General features: G+C 40.9%; 1 protein-coding gene across 5 annotated transcripts in view; it reads right to left on the bottom strand.

The window, feature by feature from the left end:
• Positions 1–12,482, bottom strand: part of AIG1 (androgen induced 1) — a 269,595-nt gene extending 257,113 nt beyond the window's left edge. For 3 of the 5 annotated variants that reach the window (XM_059889836.1, XM_059889835.1, XM_059889837.1), the window contains exon 1: positions 12,311–12,482. In XM_059889836.1, the coding sequence (XP_059745819.1) occupies positions 12,311–12,451 (141 nt within the window). In that variant the 5' untranslated portion in view covers positions 12,452–12,482. 5 annotated transcript variants of the gene reach the window in all.
• Positions 12,483–25,217: the final 12,735 nt, after the last annotated feature.

The raw sequence follows: 25,217 nt of genomic DNA, 5'->3' as shown, positions 1-25,217 counted from the left end.
CCAAATTGAATTTTCAACAAAGAAAACTCCAGGCTCAGTGATTTTCTCTTGTAAATTCTATCACAAATTTCAGGAGGAAGTAATACCAAATTTACTCAGTCTTCTTCCAGAACATCAAGGAGGAATAAGGCTAACCATTATAATACTAACAAAGTCAGGCCAAAAAAAAAAAACACCCCAAAAACTACACACAAATATTCCTCATTAACAGAGAGGTAAAATCAACATCTATTTCTGCTTTATTGACTATGCCAAAGCCTTTGACTGTGTGGATCACAATAAACTGGAAAATTCTGAAAGAGATGGGAATACCAGACCACCTGACCTGCCTCTTGAGAAATCTGTATGCAGGTCAGGAAGCAACAGTTAGAACTGGACGTGGAACAACAGACTGGTTCCAAATAGGAAAAGGAGTACGTCAAGGTTGTATATTGTCATCCTGCTTATTTAACTTCTATGCAGAGTACATCATGAGAAATGCTGGACTGGAAGAAGCACAAGCTGGAAATCAAGATTGCCGAGAGAAATATCAATACCTCAGATATGCAGATGACAGCACCCTTATGGCAGAAAGTGAAGAGGAACTAAAAAGCCTCTTGATGAAAGTGAAAGTGGAGAGTGAAAAAGTTGGCTTAAAGCTCAACATTCAGAAAATGAAGATCATGGCATCTGGTCCCATCACTTCATAGGAAATAGATGGGGAAACAGTGGAAACAGTGTCAGACTTTATTTTTGGGGCTCCAAAATCACTGCAGATGGTGACTGCAGCCATGAAATTAAAAGACGCTTACTCCTTGGAAGGAAAGTTATGACCAACCTAGATAGCATATTGAAAAGCAGAGATATTACTTTGCCAACAAAGGTCCGTCTAGTCAAGGCTATGGTTTTTCTTGTGGTCATGTATGGATGTGAAAGTTGGACTGTGAAGAAGGCTGAGTGCCAAAGAATTGATGCTTTTGAACTGTGGTGTTGGAGAAGACTCTTGAGAGTCCCTTGGACTGCAAGGAGATCCAACCAGTCCATTCTGAAGGAGATCAGCCCTGGGATTTCTTTGGAAGGAATGATGCTAAAGCTGAAACTCCAGAACTTTGGCCACCTCATGCGAAGAGTTGACTCATTGGAAAAGACTCTGATGCTGGGAGGGATTGGGGGCAGGAGGAGAAGGGGACGACAGAGGATGAGATGGCTGGATGGCATCACTGACTCGATGGACATGAGTCTGAGTGAACTCCGGGAGTTGGTGATGGACAGGGAGGCCTGGCGTGCTGCGATTCATGGGGTTGCAAAGAGTCGGAGACGAATGAGCGACTGAAATGAACTGAACTGAACTGAAAATCAACAAAATGCTAGCAAATCGCCATTTCCTTCTCCAGGGATAAAAAGGACAATATACCACAATCAAGTGCATTCACTCTGGGAAAGCAGGATCAACTTAACAATAATCAATCAATGTTAAGAGGGAAAAAGTCATATGAACATGTCAATAGATGCAGTTAAAGTCACATGACAAAATTCAACATCCATTTATGATATTTTTTTAAAAAAAGCTTCTCAGAGAGTGAAAAAGTTGGCTTAAAGCTCAACATTCAGAAAACGAAGATCATGGCATCCGGTCCTACCACTTCATGGGAAATAGATGGGAAAACAGTGGAAACAGTGTCAGACTTTATTTTTGGGGCTCCAAAATCACTGCAGATGGTGACTGCAGCCATGAAATTAAAAGACACTTACTCCTTGGAAGGAAAGTTATGTCCAACCTAGATAGCATATTGAAAAGCAGAGATATTCTTTGCCAACAAAGGTCCGTCTAGTCAAGGCTGTGGTTTTTCCTGTGGTCATGTATGGATGTGAGAGTTGGACTGTGAAGAAAGCTGAGTGCCAAAGAATTTTTGAACTGTGGTGTTGGAGAAGACTCTTGAGAAGACTGCAAGGAGATCCAACCAGTCCATTCTGAAGATCAGCCCTGGGTGTTCTTTGGAAGGAATGATGCTAAAGCTGAAACTCCAGTACTTTGGCTACCTCATGCGAAGAGTTGACTCATTGGAAAAGACTCTGATGCTGGGAGGGATTGGGGACAGGAGGAGAAGGGGACAACAGAGGATGAGATGGCTAGATGGCATCACTGACTCGATGGACATGAGTCTGGGTGAACTCCGGGAGTTGGTGATGGACAGGGAGGCCTGGCGTGCTGCGATTCATGGGGTCGCAAAGAGTCGGACACGACTGAGTGACTAAACTGAATTGAAACAAGAAATAGTAGGAATTGTGCTCAACGTGATAAAGGGGGTATGCAAAAAATATATAGCTAATATTATACTTAAGTGCAAAAAACTGTCCCCCTAAACGTGAAATGACAAGACTATCCACTCTCAACACATATGATGAATATCATATTAGAAGTCTTAAACAAGGCAATAAAACATGAAAAAGAAATAAAAGGCATGATGATTAGAAAGGAAGAAAACTGTCTGTATTAGCGGATGATATGATTGTCTACATAAAAAAAAAAAAAAAAACTCCAAGAAATTCATAACAAAGCTCATAGAATAAGTGTGTTAGCAAAGTCAGGATATAAGGTCAGTATGTAAAAATCAATTATATCTCTATATACTAACAATAAACAACCAGAAAATAAAATTTAACAAAAGAATACTATTTGTTTTACTAAAGAGGATACACACATGGCAAGTAAGACAGGAAAAGATGTTCAAGATTATTAGCCACTTGAGAAATGCAAATTATAACCACAATGAGAGGGCACTACACATCAGTTAAAATGGCCAAAATTTCAAAATATTGACACCACCATATAACTGGCAACATGAGGGGAAAACGTATCACTCGTATATTGCTGGTGGAAATGTAAAATGGTATAGCCATTCTGTGGTCCTAGATAGTTTCTTTTAAAACTAAAATTGCAATCATGATAAAACCCAGAAATTGCCCTCTTGGACATGTATGCCAGAGAAATAAAAACTTATGTTCACATAAAAACCTATACATGAGTGTTCATAGCAGCTTTATACATAATAGCTCAAAAGTAGAAACAAGCCAGATTACTTTCAGTGGATGAATGATTAAACGAAGTGTGGTGCATCCAACCATGACAAACGCATGGTAAGGTGAAAATATTGCCTTAGCTGAAAAAGCATTTAATATGCACAACCTACCAAACAAACATCATAGCTGAGCCTAACCTGCCTTAAATGCGCTCAGAATATTTACATTAGCCTACAGTTGGGAAAAATAATCTAACCCAAAGCTTATTTTATAATAATGTGTTGAAGGTCTCATGTAATTTATTGAATAATCTACTGAAAGTGAAAAACCAAATGGCTGTGTGGATACAGAATGGTTTTAAGTTATCAGTGGTTTGCCTTCCTGACCCCGTGGCTGATTGGGAGCTGAGGCTTGCTATCCTACCCAGCATCACAAGAGCATATGGTACTACATATCACATGTTTATAAACAAAGCAAGGGGCGGCAGAGTAAAGCATCTTCCCCTGGCTTCTGCTGTCAATGCACAGTGTAGACAGGACGTGAATGCTGGTTTCCTGACTCTGCTCCTAGATGTTAACTACCTGCGTCCTGTCCCAACCAACTCTCTGAGCCCCTCGGGCTTGCTTGTATTTCCAAGTGGCTTCACATCTAGAATGGCGGGGTTCACTCTGGTGACATCCACCTCTGTATGAGAGTGTTCCTTTCCCTTTTTCCCTTCTGCCTAAGCAAAGGAAGCTGCTAGAGGAGAGTCTGAGCCCTTGATCATTCATAACTGCTCACTTATAAGTAAAATGAGGACTTTGCAGCTCAACTGGTAAAGAATCGGCCAACAACGCGGGAGACCTGGGTTCGATCCCTGGGGTGGGAAGATCCCCTGGAGAATGGAACAGCTACCCACTCCTGTATTCTGGCCTGGAGAATTCCATGGACTGTATAGTCCATGGGGTCACAAAGAGTTGGACACCACCACTGAGTAGCTTTCATTGAATGTGTAACGCTTTCATACCATCAAAAAACTATAAAGTTGAACCAATGTAAATCGGGGACTGCCTCTACTAACAAAATGTAAAGATAGCCCCAGATAGCAAGAAAATGTTTGCAAATCACATATTTGACAAAGAACTTCTATTTAGCCTACACAAAAACTCTCTAAGCTTAACAATAATAAAACAATCTTTTATTAAAATGGGCAAAAGATTTGAACAAGTACCTGGAAAGAAGATATATATATGATAAGGATGTACAAGAAAAGAGGCTTAACATCATTAGTCATGCTGCTGCTGCTAAGTCACTTCAGTCGTGTCCGACTCTGTGCGACCCCACAGACAGCAGCCCACCAGGATCCCCCATCCCTGGGATTCTCCAGGCAAGAACACTGGAGTGGGTTGCCATTTCCTTCTCCAATGCATGCAAATGAAAAGTGAAAGTGAAGTCGCTCAGCCGTGTCCGACTCTTTGAGACCCCATGGACTGCAGCCTACCAGGCTCCTCCGTCCATGGGATTCTCCAGGCAAGAACACTGGAGTGGGCTGCCATTTCCTTCTCCAATGCATGCAAGTGAAAAGTGAAAGTGAAGTCGCTCAGCAGTGTCCGACTCTTTGAGACCCCATGGACTGCAGCCTACCAGGCTCCTCCGTCCATGGGATTTTCCAGGCAAGAGTACTGGAGTGGGGTGCCATTGCCTTCACCATCATTAGTCATGAGAGAGATGCAATTTAAGACCACAATGAGATAACACTGTACACCAATTAGAACAGCTAAAGTAGAAGACACTTGACAATGCCCACAGACGAGGACACAGAGCAACTGGAACTCTCATAAATTGCTGAAGGCAGTGCAACATGACATAACCACTCTGGAAAACAGTTTGGTGGTTTCTTATCAGGCTAAACATATAATTCTATATAACCAAGTGATTCCACTCCCAGAAAAAATGAAAACTCATGTTCATACAAAACTTGTGCAAATATTTATAGCTGCTTTTCTTACAATCACTCCAAACTAGAAAAAAAGCCAAATGCACTTCAGTTTAGCAGTGAATCAACAAAGCAATATATCAATGCCATGAAATACTACTCAGCATTAAAATGGAACAAACTGTGGATACACACAGCAACGTGAAAGAATCTGAAATGCATTATGCTAAATGAAAAGAGCCAGATTCAAAGGCTATATACCATATGCTTTATTTATATGTATTTCTAGAAAAATAAAAACTATAAGGACAGAAAACAAACTTGTGGTTATTAAGATTCAGGGGGAGGGTTTGACTATAAGGGGATATCACAGGAAAATATTCTAATATTTTTAAGTGATTGTGGTGGTGGCTACGTGATTCCCAGGTGGCTCAATGATAAAGAATCCACCTGCCAAGGAAGGAGCCACAGGAGATACGGGTTCGACCTCTGGGTTGGGAAGATTCCCTAGAAGAGGAAATGGAAACCCACAACAGTATTCTTGCTGGGATAATCCCATAGACAGAGGAGCCTGGTGGGCTACAGTCCATGGGGTCACAAAGAGTTGGACATGACTGAGCATGCACGCAGGCTATGGAATTCTATGCAACAGAATTGTACAAATTTTCTGGAATGCTATGTGTTGATCTGAAATTAAAGTGTTAAGTTGTAACACATCCTGACAGGTCTAAATATAAAGTCAACACGAAGGGGCTAAACCATTATCTCAACAACTTTTTAGAATTTCATGCTTCTAAAGCATTGTCTTGAACACATGCCATTTGCTCAAGATTCAAAATTACAGTATTCTTGCCACCTGGTGAATTCCAGAAATTTCTCTGATGATTCTCCATCAGCCTATTTGATCCAGCCTACCAAAGCAACATCCCATACCTTGCTGCCCTCCATGATGGATCTGCTCCAGGGGTCTTCTCGTGTGCATAGAGAGAGCCCTGTACTCACTGTCCTCTGGCAGGACTACCAGGCAGAGGAGACAGGGGCCCTTTAACTGTCTAGCCACAGACTGCTAGACACAAAGCAAGCTATGTTGTTATGGAATCCTAAGCAGTAAGATTTTTTCCAAGTGTGCTTGGATCACAGGGACATCTGATTCAATATGGAAAACTGTACTATTGTTCACACTTCCACAGAAACATGTGACATTTCAGGGGAACACAGAGAAACAAATGAAAGCCTCAAGAGCAGCTACCAATTTTGCTAAATGTTATACCAGATACGCGGAATGGCAGAGATGGGAAAAGAAGTGACCTCAGCATGGTCAGATGACTCTGTAATTTCAATAACATTTGCAACTAAGAAAGGGAATGAGTGATTATATCATCAACTATTTCCCCAACTCTGACAAATCCAGGCCCCTATTTTATGTTTGATCCAAAAGAAACACTTTCAAAGAGAAGGAAGAGAACTCTGTGCAAAGTATCCTACTCAAAATTCTTCTCCCAGGTTAGGAAAAAGCATTATTTAATCCTTGAAGTTTATATGCATTTAGGGTCAAGTCTGATTGCACTGAAAAAAAAAATTGCAGTTTCACCCTCTTTGTATAATATTGAACAAAACAAACCTGACAATTTTGTTCAGACTACTCAATGAACTACTGGCCTTCACATGGCATTATGTGGTTTTGACTGGCAAAGCTAAATATCATCGTTACATAATGGTATATAGACTCTCCTCTCAAGATATTTTATTTCCTATTTGAAATTAAGCCATGGACTACAGTCAAGAATATTTTCTTACAAGTATATAAGAAAATGTAAGACAAACTCAAATGCATCCTTTAGTATACGTATGCTGTTTATTCTCCCTTTTAAATATTTTTAAAGGTCAAAAATTCTTAGCATGTCTAAAAGAAAAAAATGTGTCCTCCAGGTATACTTGACCATTTCCTGTTCTTTGAACACCCCAAGCTTTTCCACATCTGAGCTCTTATTTATCCTGCTCCCTCTGTGGTTTTCTTAAATTCTTTTGCAAAACAGATTTAGATAACAAAAATAAGTATCCAGATTGTATTACCTTAAACCTCTGCAAAAATGCCTTCACCCAGTCAAAACAGAAGACCATGCCTTTGGCTTTCATAAAATCATAATAAAAAAAAAAAACTATAAGAATATTTCCATAGATAATCTGCTAGAAAATAATCAAAGGCATTATCTGCTATGCTACCCAAGGTCATTTATGACTAGCTGAGCGATAAAGAACCTTGCAAAGTCAGTTGTCTGGAAAGAATTGTATTTTTCCTGATAAATTTTTACACTTCCTTTATCCCAACAGAAGAGACAATGCAATCAAATGTGTATTCTTTTTCACTTGGTTTCCCTGAAGATTAGCCAAATTTGTTTCTCAGTTGCAACAAACAGCCGACCTTTGGTGCCAAATACATATTTTTCTCTTTCTCTTAAAGTTGTCATTTTTTTTCACATCGTTTGAACCATGTCACAATAAAAGTGACATAATTAAATATATTTGAAGTATGCTTAAATGTTTTAAATACAGTAGGCAGAATTAATGTATGAAGGCTGTTGTCTACAAGCTATTCCATAGTAAATGACAAAACAGAAACAGTGTGGCCCAGAGCAGTATTTTTCAAACTGGAATGTGCAAAAGAATCACAGAATAATCTTATTAACAAGTAAATGCTTCTTCAGAAAGTCTGGGGCAGAGCCAGAGGTTCCACATTTCTAGGAGGCTCCCAGGTAAGATCACTTCTGGTCCTCAGACCACACTTTGAGGAGGTAGGGCTTCACCAACATTCTGCCTGTGCATGAATGGAAAGTCAGTGCAGGAGAAATGATGAATATAATGGAGCCCTAAGACATGACAGGGCTTCCCAGGTGGTTCAGTGAGAAAGAATCCCCCTGCCACTGCAACAGATGCAGGAGGTATGGGTTTGATCCCTAGGTCCGGTAGATCCCCTGGAGTAGGAAATGGCAAACCCACTCCAGTATTCTTAGTCCACGGGGTCACAAAGAGTTGGACACAACTGAGCATGCACACACACAGGACATGATAACCCTCAGAACGCTGAGAACCACGAACTAGAGCAAATGGGACCAGATCATCACATTTCTGTTTCAATTTTTAAAAATCAAAGCGTCTTAAATCCAAAGTCTATAATAATTTTTTATAACAAATGTCCAGTTCATGTTTTTCAAAGAAGTTGATTCTCATTCATGGTTTAAATATTCTATCACATAGAGCTCAGTAAAATTCTGATTGATATATTTCCAAAAATCCACAGTATTTTGAATGGTTATAGGAGGACACACAAGGAAAGAATACTTACTGAACACATGGAAAGATTCCGTCTATTCAAATGTTTACTAAACCCCCACTGTATTCCAGTACTACTCTTAGGCTTCAACATCCGGCTTCTTTTTTCTTTTATTTATGTTGGTTTGATTCTGATTCTTCATTTCTATCATGTTGAGGGTCAATTATTATATAACTTGGGAAATTACTTGATTAGTGAATAAGTGAATGAATCTACATCATTTGAAGAAAATTCATCAGCTGTAATACTGGTTACGAAAATATCTGAACAGTAGTCAGTTCAATATTTTTTTCTTTCCAGTTTGTTTCCAGTTAAGAGTATTCCTCCTGGCATGGCATGCTGCACGATGATAATTTCTAAAATACTTCACAGTAAAGAAAAGGGCTAGTTTTTCTGAAGCTATTCCACTTTTATAGATTCTTACATTGCCCGTTGTCACATGTATGTCTCCCCAGCACAGTTTCACAGATGCAGAAGGGAAAAACCTGTATTTTGGTTAAAACTAAAATTAACCAATTGTCTAATATACATAAAGAACTAAGTCACTATCTTCTTGCATAAGTACAATAACATTTAAGGCTTTTTTTTAGGTCATAGGCTTTAGAGCCAAGTGTACAAGCTTTCTATTGCTGCTGCAACAAATTACCATAAGTTTAGTGGCTTAAATGCTGATTTATTATTTTATGGTTCTGGAGGTCAGAAGTACAAAATGGGTTTCACAGGACTAAAATCAGGGTGTCAGCAGAGCTGTGTTTCTTCTGGAGGCTCTGGGAGAGGGGTTATTTCCTTGCCCTTTACAGCCTGTAGACACCTCCCACATTCCTTGGCTCTTGGCCCCTTCCTTCACCTTCAAAGCCAGCAATGTTGTATCTCTCTGTGACTTTCTTCCACTGTCACATCTTCCTTCGACTCATTCGTCTCTTCTGCGTCCCTTCACTTTTAAGAAACCTTGCAGTAACGTAGATAAACTGCAATAAACTGTAGATAAACCTCCTTCTTTGAAGGTCAGTTGATTAGCAATCTTAATTTCTTTGCCATGTAACCTCACATACTTACAGGCTTCAGGGATCAGAATGCAGACTTTTTTTTTGGAGGGGGGGTGGTCTATTATTCCGCCTGTCATGCCAAGTGTTCCATTTCCATTTACTAACTGAATTTTCCTGATGCACGTTCAGTTCTCTCACTGTTCTTTGATTCTAGGAAACGAAGCTCTTAAGGAATAACAATAATAGGATAAGATTACTGATAGCAATAATTTGCATTTCAGTTTTTAGCCATGAGCTCTGATTCTATTGGGATGACTCTCATACTCAAAGAAAGATACAGATATGGCTGGAATGGCCATTGCTGCATAACCATATTCTCCTGGATCCATGTTGCCTGAAATTTCTGAGCTACATTTTGGTAAACTGATGCCACCGATTACAGAATCAGGTGTGACCACCAGGATAAATGTCTTGGTTCTCTGTGATCTAAGTTGCCTACAAAAAGGGCCTTTTCCTTGAAGTTTTAAGAAACTAAATCTTCTTTCAGAATTGCTCTAATGGGTTTAGAACCATTAAAAATGTCCAAAGCACTGAAGTAATAGTGTTTATTATTTTCTTAAACACACAAAAAAATGAGAAATTAAATGAGTAAATTATAGTAGCCTAATCTTTTCATGCCATTACTAGGGATTGACAGGATGGTTGTTTAAACAGCTGTACAATGCTTAAGCGCCAAAGACTCTAAATCTCTAATAACAAAAAGAATAACACTTTGCATGAGTGTTTCTTTGAATATATTCTAGACTGTACTTTCTCACAGGAACTCTCGACTAAGGATTTATTATATTTCAATCCAAAGCCACAGAGATAGAGTTTGAACGATTGGCTGAAGGCCCTATGCAAACTGAATCTAAACGTGAAACAAAGTAAAAGTTTCAAATTTGAATCCATGGCCTGAATTCTGATAGACAAAAGCATGTTTGTGGTGATTATCATTATTTAAAACAGACAGGTCCAATCGCCAAATGCTAAAATAAAAACTGTATGACAGTTTAAGCAGAGTCAGATGGGCTCTACTAAAGTTTGATGTCACACAAAGGTTATGAGAGATATATTGTTTCTTGTGAGTCTTCTTCTGTAACACACAGTAAGCCATGCCAGTGTGAGAAGGTGTCATCTCTTGCACGGGTTAATGACACCCTCAATATGTACCCCTCTCACCTGCTGATCCTCTCTCCTATGCCCTCAAAAGTACATCTATTACTTCTGAGAACTGTTCACAGCTCCTATGGTTCTGGTGGGGTTTTCATCAGTGTATCAACTCAATGCAGTTCCTTGGGCTAGCTCTAAGGGAGATCAAGAACAGGATAAGGTAGTGATCCAACAGATTTTCTTTATATAGCCAGTAAAAAAGAATTCTGAAAATCTATGCACATATTTTTAAATAACATCTAAATGTTCAAACATCTAAATAACTTAAGTTTGCACAGTTGAAAGGGGACATGATTTCTAATGCTCTGGTCCATATTTATTAGAACCTCAGGACTGCAGGTTTCACTGAGTCTATGGAAGATTAGAAAAGGTAGGGCCCGTGGATGAGCTAATCAACCCAAGACGACTTTTTGTCAAGACAAGCCTGACTTCGTTTTTCAAGCAAATATGAAGATAGTTCTAGTAACACCAGTCCATCGTCTGAAAGGTAAAAGGAACAGATAAATACAACACAGAGCCTTGTCACATGCTTGGGCCTTGGGTGAATGGGGCAGAAGAAAGGAGAACTGGCAGGCAATAGCCATGTTCAGAGGCAGATCAGTTTCAAGAAAGAGCTGGAAGTTGAGGAACTGAATATTGAAACCCCTGAAACACCATGTCCTGGGCAATCTTTGTGCCCAGTTTAGAGAGTGCTGAGAAAAAAATGACTTAAATTCCTCTCAGAACATATCTAACAAGATACAGATTTAAAATGGTATTTCTACACAAAACTCCCGCTAACTGCGTTTCTTTGAAGGATCCTCAGCTTTTGGAAGTATCTCAAAACAGGTATCAAGTTCTCTTCATCAAAATGAAGGGTCAACAATAAGAGATTACAATCTCGTTTGTGCAGCGAACCTCGTGTAGCGGTAGTTCTGGCGACTGATTTACTGGGTTCTACATTTTCTCTAGTCCCTAGAACTTCTCGCTTCTGTTTTCTCTGTTGGTACTTGACCATCTTTTAGTGTGTGTTTGAGCTCGTCTTAGTTACCTATCACCTTGAAGTTCCTAGGTTCCACCCCATGTCCTTATTGAGTCTTCTGCTCAGGCTGATTCTCTGGCCCTTTTAGTGCCAGAAGTGGTAAGCTGTCGGTAAAAAAGGGAACAAACTACAACTTCAAAGGCCATGATGTTGTGCCAACAGAGGAGTTGCGTATGCAAACTACTGTGAACTTTTACACGGTAAGATAGGGAGAAGTGTAGCGTCACACTGAGAATACATTTGGAAAATCTTTCTCTTCTAATGTTTCTGAGGACAAAGTTTGGAAGTAAATTAGTGACAAGGGGCAAAAAAAAAAAAAAAAAAAACAGATAAAAGGAAGACAACTTTATTAGGCGATTTCTCTTCTTTCTGAGGAGCCTTCTCTTCTTTGTGAGGACAACTCTGGTCCTTTCAGAGGAAGCTCCAAGTCATTCGAAGATACCCAGTATCCTCCAGCTGCTGCAAATTGATCCCACGGTGGGTGCTCTGGAAAGCATCTTGGGGGTCGAATGGGTCTCAGGCTGCTCCTGATCAAGGTCGTCCGATCCATTTGCTAAGAGGAGAATCTTCCCAAGGCACCTCTTAGAAGCAGGTGTGTGTTCCCCTCCAAAGAGCCCACCACCTGGCTTCGACCCATCTGCACTTGTGCCCCAGCTACCAGGTAACGCTGGGTGCTTCCGAAGGTACTGCTGCGGGGGCTGCGGGGCCTGTGAGACGCAGTCACTGGGGAAGAAGGGAGGACGCGGCTGGATGCCGGCGGCACGCGCGCAGATGCCGGCGCACCCACAAACACACGCCGGTTCCGGGTGCGGGGAGGCAGGGGTAGGGGAGGGGGGCGGCCTTACCAGATCAATGAACGTCAGGAATTTCCAGCTCCCTCCGTAGGTCTGATGCGAGGGCATTTCGATGGCCTTGTAGTTGCACAGGATAGAGCAGTAGGACAGCAGGATGGCCACCCGCAGCACCTGGCAGGGGACAAGCGCCATGTTCGCCAAAGGCCTGGGCGGCGGGGAGGACGGCGCCGGGCGCGGGCGGGCGCCGTGGGAACCCCGGGCGGGGCGGGGCGGGGCGGGAGGAGGCGGGGCGCGCCCCGCGGGACCGGCGCGAGCGCGAGCGCGCGGGCGACCTCGCGGGCGGGGCGGCGTGTGCGGGCTCCGGCGGCGGCCGGGTGGGCGGCGTGGCGTCAGCTCTTTCGTCATCTCCGTCATTCTGCTGCTGCCTTCGCCAGCCCTGGAGACCTGGCCGGGGACACCCCCTTCGGAGTCCCGGGAGCGGGTGGGCGGCCTCCGAGGGCGGCCGGGGCTCGGGGAGCGCGCATGGGGCTCCGGGAACCGCGGCCCGCGGCGTCTGCCGGGTGAAGACGGAGCGCGGCCCGGGCTGGGTGGCCGCGGGGCCGGGCCTCGGAACCTGGAAACCCGCTCGGAAGGAGGGGACTCCAGTGTGGACCAACGGTCCGGCTCGGGGACTTGCTGGCCGAGTGGCACCGTCGGAGGCGTGCACGTGGGGTGTAAACCCTCGCCCACCTCGCATCCCACCCGCCCCCTGTGACTTGCTTGCGTTTGGACCCAGTTGGAATTTTAGTGTTAAGACTACCGTTAATAATTGTGAAATTCCCTTGTTAATTCTATTCCGGTGGGCAGACTGCCCTGCAGTTTTCCACTGAAGGTGTATATTAATAAACATCCTGTCAATATATAACAAGACAGACTGGACAAAAAGTTTATAAATAAAATATTATAAAGCAAGCATTGTCAGACAACAGTTTTATGCATGAAGGGCAAATCATACTGAGTCTGGATGTAAAATTCCTGTATGTAATTTAATACTCATCTTTTGAGAGTTAAACTGGTTTTGCCCTTTTCCTTATTTATTTTTTCTTATGCTACAATGCCAGGTCTTAATAGAAGGAAAATAAATATAAACTGGATTCCCTCCGCCTTCCAGTAAATGCTGTCACACTGAAGTTGCTTCAGTCCGTGGGCAGCGTCACATTTCAGCTAACCAGATGCAGCATCAGATTATGAAAAGACAACATAGGTATTTCCTGTTGGTACATTTAAAACAGGTGTCCTCTGCAAATAGTCTCTGAGTCAGAGAATGTGGAATCGGGGCAGGGTGAGCAGAGTGCTGGAGGTGAAGCAGCAACTCATGAATGTTTTCCTGAATTTTTCCAACCGAGCTCTTAACCAAAATTGAGAAACCCAGTATATATTTTCTAATTGGCCTTATAATTATGCTAATAGAAATTATAGTGTCCCGCAAATCAAGATAATTCCAAGAAGATTCTACTAGCATAAAACTATTCATTATTGACAAAGCCTGATTTTATCTTCATGTAGAAGTTGGGTGCATTTTTAAAAAATTGTGTGTCCATGCTCCATGGTCATAAAATTGCAAAATTAAAAAGCAGATCTATTGAAAATCTAAGTAAGTCCCTAATAAAGATTTTTAATCACTATAAATACACTGTAATGACTGCATATTTAGTTGAGAAAGCCACTTTTCAGGGATTATTTGTAGCTCAAAAACCAAAGAAATCACCCTTTGGCAAAATAATGTGTATATTTGTTCACATACATGTGTTTATTATGGACTGAGTTTCCAAGGAGAGCTCTTTTGCTCTAGAGGGCAATTGGGAAGATTAAGAAGCAGGTAAAAATCACTCTTTTTCCCAATAATTGATGCTCATTACAGATTTTTTAAAAAATTGCTTTAGATATGAAATATAGTGCCAGTGCCTTTCATCAGCCAGACTGTTTTTTTGCTATTAACCAGGAATGGTTGTTACTTACAGGCCAAAAGAACAGCAGCAACTAGCAGCTGTGCTGATGTAGCTGATGGAAACAGTTATTTTCAGGTTTAAAAATGGACTCTATTTGCTATAGAGAGCTCTACTAAGTTATGAGATTTCTGAACATCAAAGGGAGTCACTGAAAAGCTTCAGAAAGTGTAGTGTTGAGATTAGGTGCAAGTCACTGGCTAAATCTCACGCAGATCTGAAGCACCCCCTCACTCCCTGAGATCTGTCGGTAGATTTGCCAAAGCTACTCATCTTGCCAGAAATGCTCTCGATGTGAATGTATTCAGACCAGCACATCTCGAAGTACATCCACCTTCCCAGTCCCTCTTCATCATGTAAGAAGATGTCATTCTCCTGCTGTCAACAATCCATGCGGATGGCTCAGTGGTGATTCACATTCTACCTGTGTTCGTTATTTCCTTCTCAAAAACTGCCCCCTCTGCAATGTCCCCACTGTCTGGAAGCATCACCAGTGTACTGGGTTAGAAGAACCAGATGGCCTGGGGGTGCCAGTCTCTTTGCTGTTGTTTAGTTGCTGAGTCGTATCCAACTCTTTTGTGACCCTATGGCCTGTAGCCCGCCAGGCTCCTCTGTCCATGGAATTCTCCAGGCAAGAATATTAGAGTGGATTGTCACTTCCTTCTCCAGGGGACCTTCCCAACTCAGGGATGGAACCCACATCTCCTTCATTGCAGGCAGATTCTTTACCACTGAGTCACCAGGGAAGCCCACAGTCTCTTAATGGTGCCAAAATATCCCTGGAAGTGTGGCACATTGAAGGTAATTCACTTACCAGAATTGTTCTCGCAGAGGAAACTGTTGTTAGAAGAAACGTTCGTATAAACTGCTTCGATGGATGGGTGAATGAATGGTAAAAGAACCTTCTAAATGCATTTTAGAATGACAGTAAGTCATTGCTAAATTGCCTCTCCCCAGTGGGTGTCAGGGTAATTGCAGAGCTTTTGTTTTGCTGAGTGGACCATATACAGGAATTTGGAACTCGAAATCTCTTGCTCTGGGCAGTAGAGAAGAGGAAGACCTCCGTCACCAAGGGGTCTTTTTCCCCCCCATAGTCTTCAGCCTCTAGTCTAAATAAATGTTCAACAGATATTTTTAAAATATTTCAGAGGTCTTAAACCCAAATCATTCAGAGACCAGGCATATATATAAGTAAAGCTAGATATAAGATAATAGGGTAAAATTGGATCTATGAAAAATGAGTAAATGGCCTATGTGGGTGCATTTTAATTCAAATTTTTAAAAGTTAAGTCAGCCAGAACACCACCACCATCACCACACTGGTGTGGTGACCGTTTGCTAGGGTCACTCAGCTGGAGGTAGCTGCAGGTTGGGACCTTGAAAGAAGGCCGTGTTCACACCTTACCCAGGATATCCAAAGACCTTTCTCAAGCCTGCCTTAGAATCATACCCCATCTGCCTCCTCCTCTGTAAGGGTTGAGATTACTTTGGCATCCCTATTCCTTGAAGTAGGATGAAGGAAAACACAAAGTCAGGTCAAATGGGCATATGCATGCTGTCTGTTAAAGGATGTTTACAGAAGCTCCCACATCACACTTCTGCCTTCATGTCACTGGCCAGGGCACTTCCATGTGGCCAAAGCTCGGAAAAGCAGCCTCCAGTATGGGCCTTTTTATAACTATTAAAAAAAAATTTTTACACAGATTTTTTTTAAATTCACAAATGAAAAACACTGTTTAAAAAGAAAAGATGGTGAGTTGAAACCTTGTCTTCATCCCAGCTGGGCTTGGCTTGCCCTGGAGCCCTGCCCCTCACTCAGCCCTTCCTTGCTTTCCTGCCCCTGAGTGGCCCCCGCTTATCCTCCATGGCAGCTGTCAGCCTCCCCTTGTCGGTCAGGTGAGATTAGAACTGCTGATCTGGTCCCAAGGTCAGGAATGGCTGCAGCAACTTGCTTGGGTTGGACGCCTGATGAAAGGAGATACACAATTCTCCACCCAGAAAGGCAGCCTCCATCTGGGCCAGGCCCCACATCAGGGCTCCATTTGTAAGGAAGGGGTGGGAGAATGTTACAGGTTGAAATACGTCCTCCAAGAAAATATGTGAAAGCTCTAATCTCCTGGACCTTGGAAAGTGGCCTTCTTTGGAAACAGAGTCATTGCAGATGTCATTAGTTAAGGTGACATCATCCTAGTGGATCCTTAATCCAACATGGTGTCCTTATAAGGAGACAGAGACAGAGAGAATGCCACCGGAAGATGGAGGCAGAGATTGGAGTCGTGACAAGCCAGGGAATACCAGGGACTGCAGACTGTCGCCAGAAAGTGGGAGAGGCTCAGAACCAATTCTGCCCACAGATCTCAGAAGGAACCAGCCCTGACGACACCTCCATTTCTAGCCTCCAGACTCTGAGACAGTAAATTTGTTAACTGTTTTAAGCCATCAAGTTTGCGGTACTTTGTCAATGACACCTCCAGAACACTAATATAAGGAGAAAACAGACATATTGGGAGACCACTAATGGTTCCTCTCCCTCCCAACATCCAACCAGTAGTCAAATTACAGGAATCCATTATCTGCCACATTTCTCAATTCTAAGCCTTTGTTTTTATTTTTACTGCTGTTGCCTTAGTGCATAAGCTCTGTGACTGCTCTTCCTACCACCATCCTTGCACCTTCAGTACCCCTTATCACGGCCACTAGAATTATCTTCTTGGAACGATGTCTTCAATTATATCATTCCTTGCCTCAGAAATAGTCAGTGGCTCCCCGTGGCCTACAACCAACCGACTCTCTTGATTTGGTGTTCAGTGTCTTCCATTTATCTGACCTTAACACAATGTTTCAACTTCTGTTACTGCACCTTTTAAAATAATTATGTATTTTGTTATCATAGGAACACCCCCCCAAAACTCAACATTTGCTCTTCCATGCCCCTTAAGCACTAATGATTCATGTCATTTTCTCCATCTCTCAAATTTCTACTCATCTCTCAAGGCCCATCTCTGGCAAAAATTCTCTAATAATGCCTATATTTGCAAATATTTTGCCAACTAGGGAGCACTTTCACATTAAACTAAAAGGCATCTTTTCCTGATGGGGCAGCCTATGAGCCTCCAAAACAACCACCATTACCCTCATAAGGGATTGCTTTGAGATGCCCTTCAGGTGGAAGTAAGCAACTTGAAGGGGGCGTAGTTGCCAAAGAACACTGTCTGTCTTTTGTAAGATGGAAAATGTATTTCTCAGCAGTTTGAAATTATGTGAAACAGCTAATTAAACTATAAACTTGGGTCCCAAACTCTTTGTCCATAGAAGGTAAGACATTGGGCAAGCTGGTAGCATCTGCAAGAAGGCAATATCACAGAAATGTTGAATGCCGGGATGGTGGGATTGATCATTCTTCTTACCATATTAAGGAACTTTTCCCCATAGTTAAGGGCAGTTAAATGTCTGCAGTCCATTCACTAGCCCTGTGTGTTAGTTATCCTCAGAGCTAGTTAAAAGTTCATTTTAGAACCTAGTGTAACAAACATCCAACACTAAAGAGGAGTTAGACAAAATTAAACAATTTTGTTTTCATTTTGTTTTCAGGAAACATATGATTTACCATGAGACGTGGCAGTGTCAAGCAGTCCTGCCAAGTGCCAGAAGCCAGTTTAAATTATCTGTGAAACTGGCCAGTTGAGAGCAGAGAGAACCCCAGCTTCCCTTGTCCCAAGGGAAGACTGGTAGCCAAGCAGACACACTGGAACCCAGGCTATTTTGGACACGTCATCTCCCATCCCAGGAGCTGAGCATCCACTTTGCCTTCCTCTCAAAACTTCATGTGTCCGGACTTCCCTTGCAGTCCCGCGGTTAAGACTTCACCAGGGGTGTGGTTAAGACTTCAGCAGTGGGTGTGGGTTCTATCCCTGGTTGGAGAGCTATGATTCCACATGCCCTGGGGCCAAAAAGCCAAAACATAAAACAGAAGCAATATTGTAATAAATTCAAGAAAATACTTTTAAAAATGGTCCACATCAAAAAAACACTTTAATAAAAAAATTTCATTTGTCAGAAAAAGCTGGTGAATTACTTACTTCACTGACAGCTGGACTCTGAACACAGAAGAACACACCCAAAAGGGTGTTTGGAAATTCATCTGGGAATGCAATGATGTATCTGGACCAAGCCATGATTCTATGGAATCTGCTGAAAGGACTTTTGAGAAATGCTGCAATAGTACAGCCCCTACCACCGCCATCCCTATTTTTCCTGTTTCACTGTATATAGGATGATTAAAGCTTCAGTAACCACTTGGTAAGCTCAAAGAAAAGAAGCAGAGAATCTCAGAGCTCTTTGCCCTGACATATTTAACCTGCTGAACCTATGCCAGCTGTGGCCTCCTTCCAGACTTCTTGTGATGGGAGAAAAATAACTCCCTGTATTTGTTTAAAGCAACGTAGCAAAGTGTTCTGTTACATGCAGCTAAATGGTGATACCAGGAGATACTTGTGATTTCCTGGCAGGCTTCAAAAAGTGCTGAGTCATAGGATAGTAGGCTAGCACTAAGGAGACCAGGGTTCTAATGCATCTATTTTTTATTTAATAAACACATAACACTTACTGTGGGCCAGGCTCTGATCTAAGAACTTTGTAAACATTAACTCTTCTTACCCTCACTGAGAAGGGTTACTATTATTATCTGCATTTTACATAAAAGGAAATGGAGACATAGAGAAAATTAGGTAAACTGCCCAAAGTCACACAACCAAGGAATGGCAGAGCTGGGAAATAAAAACAGGTGTTTGGGGTTTTTAATCACAACACACCGATGCTGTCGGTCGGTGCACCTCAGACCCGGGTGTGATTCCTCTTCTGGTTCGGATGAACCATGTGCTTTGGGTTGTGTTTTCTCGCGTTACAGTTCCCACCACCCCTCACAGGCACCTGCCTGCTCCACCCACACTAACATCTGATGGAGACATATCATATAAGGCAGAAACAACATCTGTATCTCAGCATCTCTGTGGACATTATTGTCTGATTCATGATGATGAGAAATTTTTAGGTAAGAATTTCCTGAGCCACAAATCATTTTTTAATATTTTTCATAGGTTCCATTACTGACAGTCTTTTAGTTATCATTTCATGGCACCTGAGTCATTTGAAGTTATCCTTTAAAAACTTGAGATGTTTTATTTAAATGAATGCATTTCTCCATTATCCCTTTCCTATAAACTACATTTCATCACCAGATTCATCCAATAATTATATTGTTTCTTTTATTTTTCAGAACTGCATAATGATATTCCTTTACCTTTTACTTAAACTGACAGATTATCTTTTTCCACATACTCTTTTCTCCCACCTTAATATGTATTGGAAAATATACACTGTGGAAAATAGTATAAAGATTCCTCAAAAAGAAAAAAAGAATTACCATATGATCCAGCAACTGCACTGCTGAGTATTTATCTGAAGAAAACAGAAACTGCTGCTGCTGCTGCTGCTGCTAAGTCGCTTCAGTCATGTCCAACTCTGTGGGACCCCACAGACGGCAGCCCACCAGGCTCTCCCATCCCTGGGATTCTCCAGGCAAGAACACTGGAGTGGGTTGCCATCTCCATCTCCAATGCATGAAAGTGAAAAGTGAAAGTGAAGTCGCTCAGTCGTGTCCAACTCTTAGCGACCCCATGGACTGCAACCTACCAGGCTCCTCCGTCCATGGGATTTTCAAGGCAAGAGTACTGGAGTGGGGTGCCATTGCCTTCTCCCGGAAGCAACCTAAGTATCCATCAAAAGATGAATGGATAAAGAGGATAGAATACTACTCAGCAATAGAAAAGAATAAAGAATAAAACTTTTCCATCTGTGACAACGTGGATGGACCTGGAGATTATCATACTAAGCCAAGTAAATCAGACAAAGACAAATATCATATGATATTATATGTAGAATCTAAAGAAAAAACAAATCAAGTGAACAAGTATAACAAAACAGAAATAGTTATAGATACAGCAAACAAAGAGATGATTGCCAGACAGGAGTGAGGTCAGGGGGAGGAAAGAAATAGGTTAGAGAGATTAAGAAGTACAAACTTCTGGTTATCAAATAAATTGGGCACAGACATGAAATGTACACTGGGAAATATAGTCAATAATTATGTAATATCTTTGTATGATGTCATAATTAGACATCATAACTAGACATTATGGTGATCAGTTTGAAATGTATAGAAATGTTGAACCACTGTGTTGTGAGATAGGAACCAACATAGGGTTGTAGGTCAATTATTCTTCAAAAACAAACTCATTTATAGCAAAAGAGGTCAGATTTATGGTTAGCAGAGGTGGGGGTTTGGGGGAGGGAAATTGAATGAAGGTGGTCCAAAAGTAGAAATCTCCAGTAATAAAAGGAATAATCACTGAGGATATGCTATACAACATGATAAACATAATTAATATTGCTGTATGTTATACATGAAAGTTGTGAAAAGAGTAAACTCTAAGAGTTCTCATTAGAAGACAAAATTTTTTTCTCCAATTCTTTATTTTTGTATCTTTATGAGATGATGGATGTTCACTAAACTTACTATGATAATCATTTTGTGATGTATGTAAATCAAATTATGGCACTGTACATCCTAAACTTACACAGTGCTACATGTCAATTATATCTCAGTGAAACGGAAAGAAAACATATGTGTAGTGGTAGACAGACATCTTTATACAGACAGTCAGAATGATGGAATCTTCTATTCAGAGGAAAAGGTAGAGATCGACTAGTCTACGCCCCTTATTTCATAGACGAGGGAACTGAGGCTGAGGAGGGTTAAATGACTTTTTTAGTGTAATTTTTTTTTCTTTTTCTTTTGTTTAACTGAATAGATTTTATTTCTTAGAGCAGTTTCAGGTTTACAGAAAAATGGAGCAGGAAACAGAGAATTCTCATATATTCTCTCTTCTACCACAGTTTCTCCTATTACTAATATCTTGCATTAGCTTGGTATATTTGTTACAATTGATCATTATTACTAATAAAAGTCCACAGCTACACTGCTGCTGCTGCTGCTAAGTTGCTTCAGTCGTGTCCGACTCTGTGCAACCCCATGGACTGCAGCCTACCAGGCTTCTCCGTCCCTGGGATTCTCCAGGCAAGAACACTGGAGTGGGTTGCCATTTCCTTCTCCAATGCATGAAAGTGGAAAGTGAAAGAAGTCACTAGGAATCACTTTTTGTGTTGTCTAGTTTGATATGGGCTTGACACATATATTATGTCATATATCCAGTGTTGAAAATATGTAAATTTAATGTTCAGATCAGATCAGATCAGATCAGTCGCTCAGTCGTGTCCGACTCTTTGCGACCCCATGAATCGCAGCACGCCAGGCCTCCTTGTCCATCACCAACTCCTGGAGTTCACTCAGACTCATGTCCATCGAGTAAGTGATGCCATCCAGCCATCTCATCCTCTGTCGTCCCCTTCTCCTCCTGCCCCCAATCCCTCTCAGCATCAGAGTCTTTTCCAATGAGTCAACTCTTCGCATGAGGTGGCCAAAATACTGGAGTTTCACCTTTAGCATCATTCCTTCCAAAGAAATCCCAGGGCTGATCTCCTTCAGAATGGACTGGTTGGATCTCCTTGCAGTCCAAGGGACTCGCACGAGTCTTCTCCAACACCACAGTTCAAAACCATCAATTCTTCGGTGCTCAGCCTTCTTCACAATCCAACTCTCACATCCATACATGACCACAGGAAAAACCATAGCCTTGACTAGACGAACCTTTGTTGACAAAGTAATGTCTCTGCTTTTGAATATGCTATCTAGGTTGGTCATAACTTTCCTTCCAAGGAGTAAGCGTCTTTTAATTTCATGGCTGCTAGATGCTAAAAGGACAAGTCCAAAATCTCAACATTCTTTCTTTTTTTAATATTTATTTATTTGGTTTATAATTTATTTATTTGGCTAATATTTATTTATTGTATACCAGGTCTTAGTTGCATCAAGTGGGATCTAGTTCCCTGACTAGGAGTTGAATCCAGTCCCCCTTGCGTTGGGAGCATGCAGTCTTAGCCACTGTACCAGGGAAGTCCCTCGACATTGTTTCTGATTAAAATTCTTAGTGAGCTATGAAAGAAACAAGCCTTCTTAATTCGATAAGGAGTATTTTTCAGAAATCCAGAACAAATATGATAGTAATTAAATATCAAAAATAATTACATTGAAATCATAAATTAATCTTTCTGATAACACCACCATTGGCCAACAATATTTTGGAACTTTTAACCAATGAAAGAATATAAGAAAAAGAAATGAGGTAAGCATATTAGGTGAAACTGTACCATCAGTTAACAAAAATTATATAACCTCCTTGGAGCAAAACCAAGAAAATTATTTGATGCATTAGTAGCAACAGAAAGTAAGAACAGGAAAACAGTCAATTCAAGAGAAATATACCAAAAATTAATAACAAGTTAGAAAATGGACTGAGAAAGAAGACTTCTTAATAACACTAATAAACATACTTGGAAATAAATTCAATAAAAAAGACACAAGGCTTTAATGAAATACAAAAAGCAGACAAAAATAAAGAATAAACATAACCATATTGGGGAAAGAGTATAAGGTGAAAAATTTTACTAAAGTTACTGCAACTGCAATTGAAAACTAAATGTAGCATTTTCAGAACACTGAAATATTATTTTTAAATTTCATTTGGAAAAGAATAAGTAAATTAAAAGAGCCAAGAAAAATACACAAAGGATTAATGAAGTCTAGACCTGTAGTTTATTAGAACGTATTACAAAAGTAATAAATGTCCAAGGAGAAAATAATTTTTATGTGAGGAACACCTTTCTAAATAACATCATGATAGAAACCATAAAGAAAAAGATGAACAGAAAGGACTATATAAACAAAGATAAAAGACAAATGACAAAAGAGGGAAATATAACAGTCACAAATCCATGAGATAAAGGAAAACACCACTATGGAAAATATTCAAAAAATATGAACATAAAATACACGAACTCAGATGGGGCTTCCCTGGTGGCTCAGTGGTAAAGAATCTGCCTGCCAGTGCAGAGGACATGGGTTCAATCCCTGGTCTGGGAAGATCCCACTTGATGCAACTAAGACCTGGTATACAATAAATATTAGCCAAATAAATAAATACAGCAGAGTGACTAAGCCCATGCACAACAACTGCTGAGTCTGTGCTCTAGATCCCAGGAACTGCAACTACTGAACCCATGTGCCGTAACTACTGAACTCTGCATGCCCTAGAGCTCAGCTCTGCAGCAAGAAAAGCCAGCACAGTGAGAAGCCCATGCACCCACAACGAGGGAGTAGCCTCTGCTTGCTACAACTAGAGAATGCCCAAGTGCAGCAAGGAAGACCCAGCACAGACAAAAATAAAATTATTTTTTAAAAAAAGAACTCAGATGATGACTGAACATTTTAAAAAAAGCTACCCATGCTCATTTCTAAGAGTAAATTTCAATTAGGCCAGCAAAGAATGAAAAGGATTAAAAACTTACAGTATTAGGTATGACCATAAGAAAATAAACGTTTTCATACATTCTTAATTTGTTGTTCAGTTGATCAGTCATGTCCAATCCTTTGCGACCCCATAGACTGAAGCACACCAGGTTTCCCTGTCCTTCACCATCTCCTGGAGCTTGCTCAAACTCACGTCCATTGAGTTTGTGATACCATCCAACCATCTTGTCCTCTGTTGTCCCCTTCTCCTCCTGCCTTCAATCTTTCCCAGCATGAGGGTCTTTTCTAATGTGTTGGCTTTTTGCATCAGGTGGCCAAAATATTGGATCTTCAGCATCAGTTCTTCCAATGAATATTCAGGATTGATTTCCTTTAGGATTGACTAGTTTGTTCTCCTTGCAGTCCAAGGGACTCTCCAGAGTCTTCTCCAGCACCACAGTTCAAAATGATCAATTCTTTGGCACTCAGCCTTCTTTATGGTCCAACTCTCACATCCATACATAACTACTGGAAAACCATAGCTTTGACTATATGGACCTTTGTTGGCAAAGTAATGTCTCTGCTTTTTAATATGCAATCTAAGTTTGCCATAGCTTTTCTTCCAAGGAGTAAGTGTCTTTTAATTTCATGCCTGCAGTCACCATCTGCTGTGTAGATAAGTATAAATTGAAATTATAAATTTCAATTTATAATTGAAGTATAAATGGAAAGCTATATTTCACCTTAGTAATTTCTCTTCTAGGAATTTATCCTGCAGAAATATTGTCCAAAGTAATCACAGGTAAACGAATAATGCTGTTACCTCCAGCAAAAATATAATCTATATATACGTCGTTGAGGGAGTGGTTAAATAAGTTATGAGATAACTTCACATAACAAAATAGAATACTATGCAGCAATTGAAAAGAATGGGATGATTCAATGTGTATTGTATAGAAGGATGCCCAATGTGTATTGATAAGTTAAAAAGTAAGTACAAGTCACACACAATATGATGTATTTTTGGTAGCATAAACAGTTAAAAAGCTGGAAGGATATATGCCATTAGTAGTTTTTTCTAAGGGTAGGGTAGAGATTTTCACTATTTTCTTCATTTTAAATGATTATGATACCTATATTATTTGAGGCTTCCCTGGTGATGCAAACAGTAAAGAATCTGCCTGCAATGCATGAGATACGGGTTCAATCCCTTGATGGGGAAGATCCCCTTGGGAAGGGAATGGCAACCCCCTCTAGTATTCTTGCCTTGAAATCCCATGGACAGAGGAGCCTGGTGGGCTACAGTCCATGGGGTGGCAAAGAGTCAGACACAACTGAGTGACTAAGCACTCACTCACTCATGTTATTTTTAATTAGAAAATAGAATAGAAAAAAAACATGAAAATTAAGGAATCTATGGTACAAATGGGAACGCAAAGCTAAATTTGTGCTTTAGCTGTAAATACCTGAAGGGAAGAAATTTTGGAGGAAAATTACTTATACTAGTCCT

Source organism: Bos taurus, chromosome 9 (assembly GCF_002263795.3).
Source record: "Bos taurus isolate L1 Dominette 01449 registration number 42190680 breed Hereford chromosome 9, ARS-UCD2.0, whole genome shotgun sequence".
Taxonomy (NCBI): Eukaryota; Metazoa; Chordata; class Mammalia; order Artiodactyla; family Bovidae; genus Bos; species Bos taurus.
This window is presented reverse-complemented; position numbering and strand designations above follow the sequence as displayed.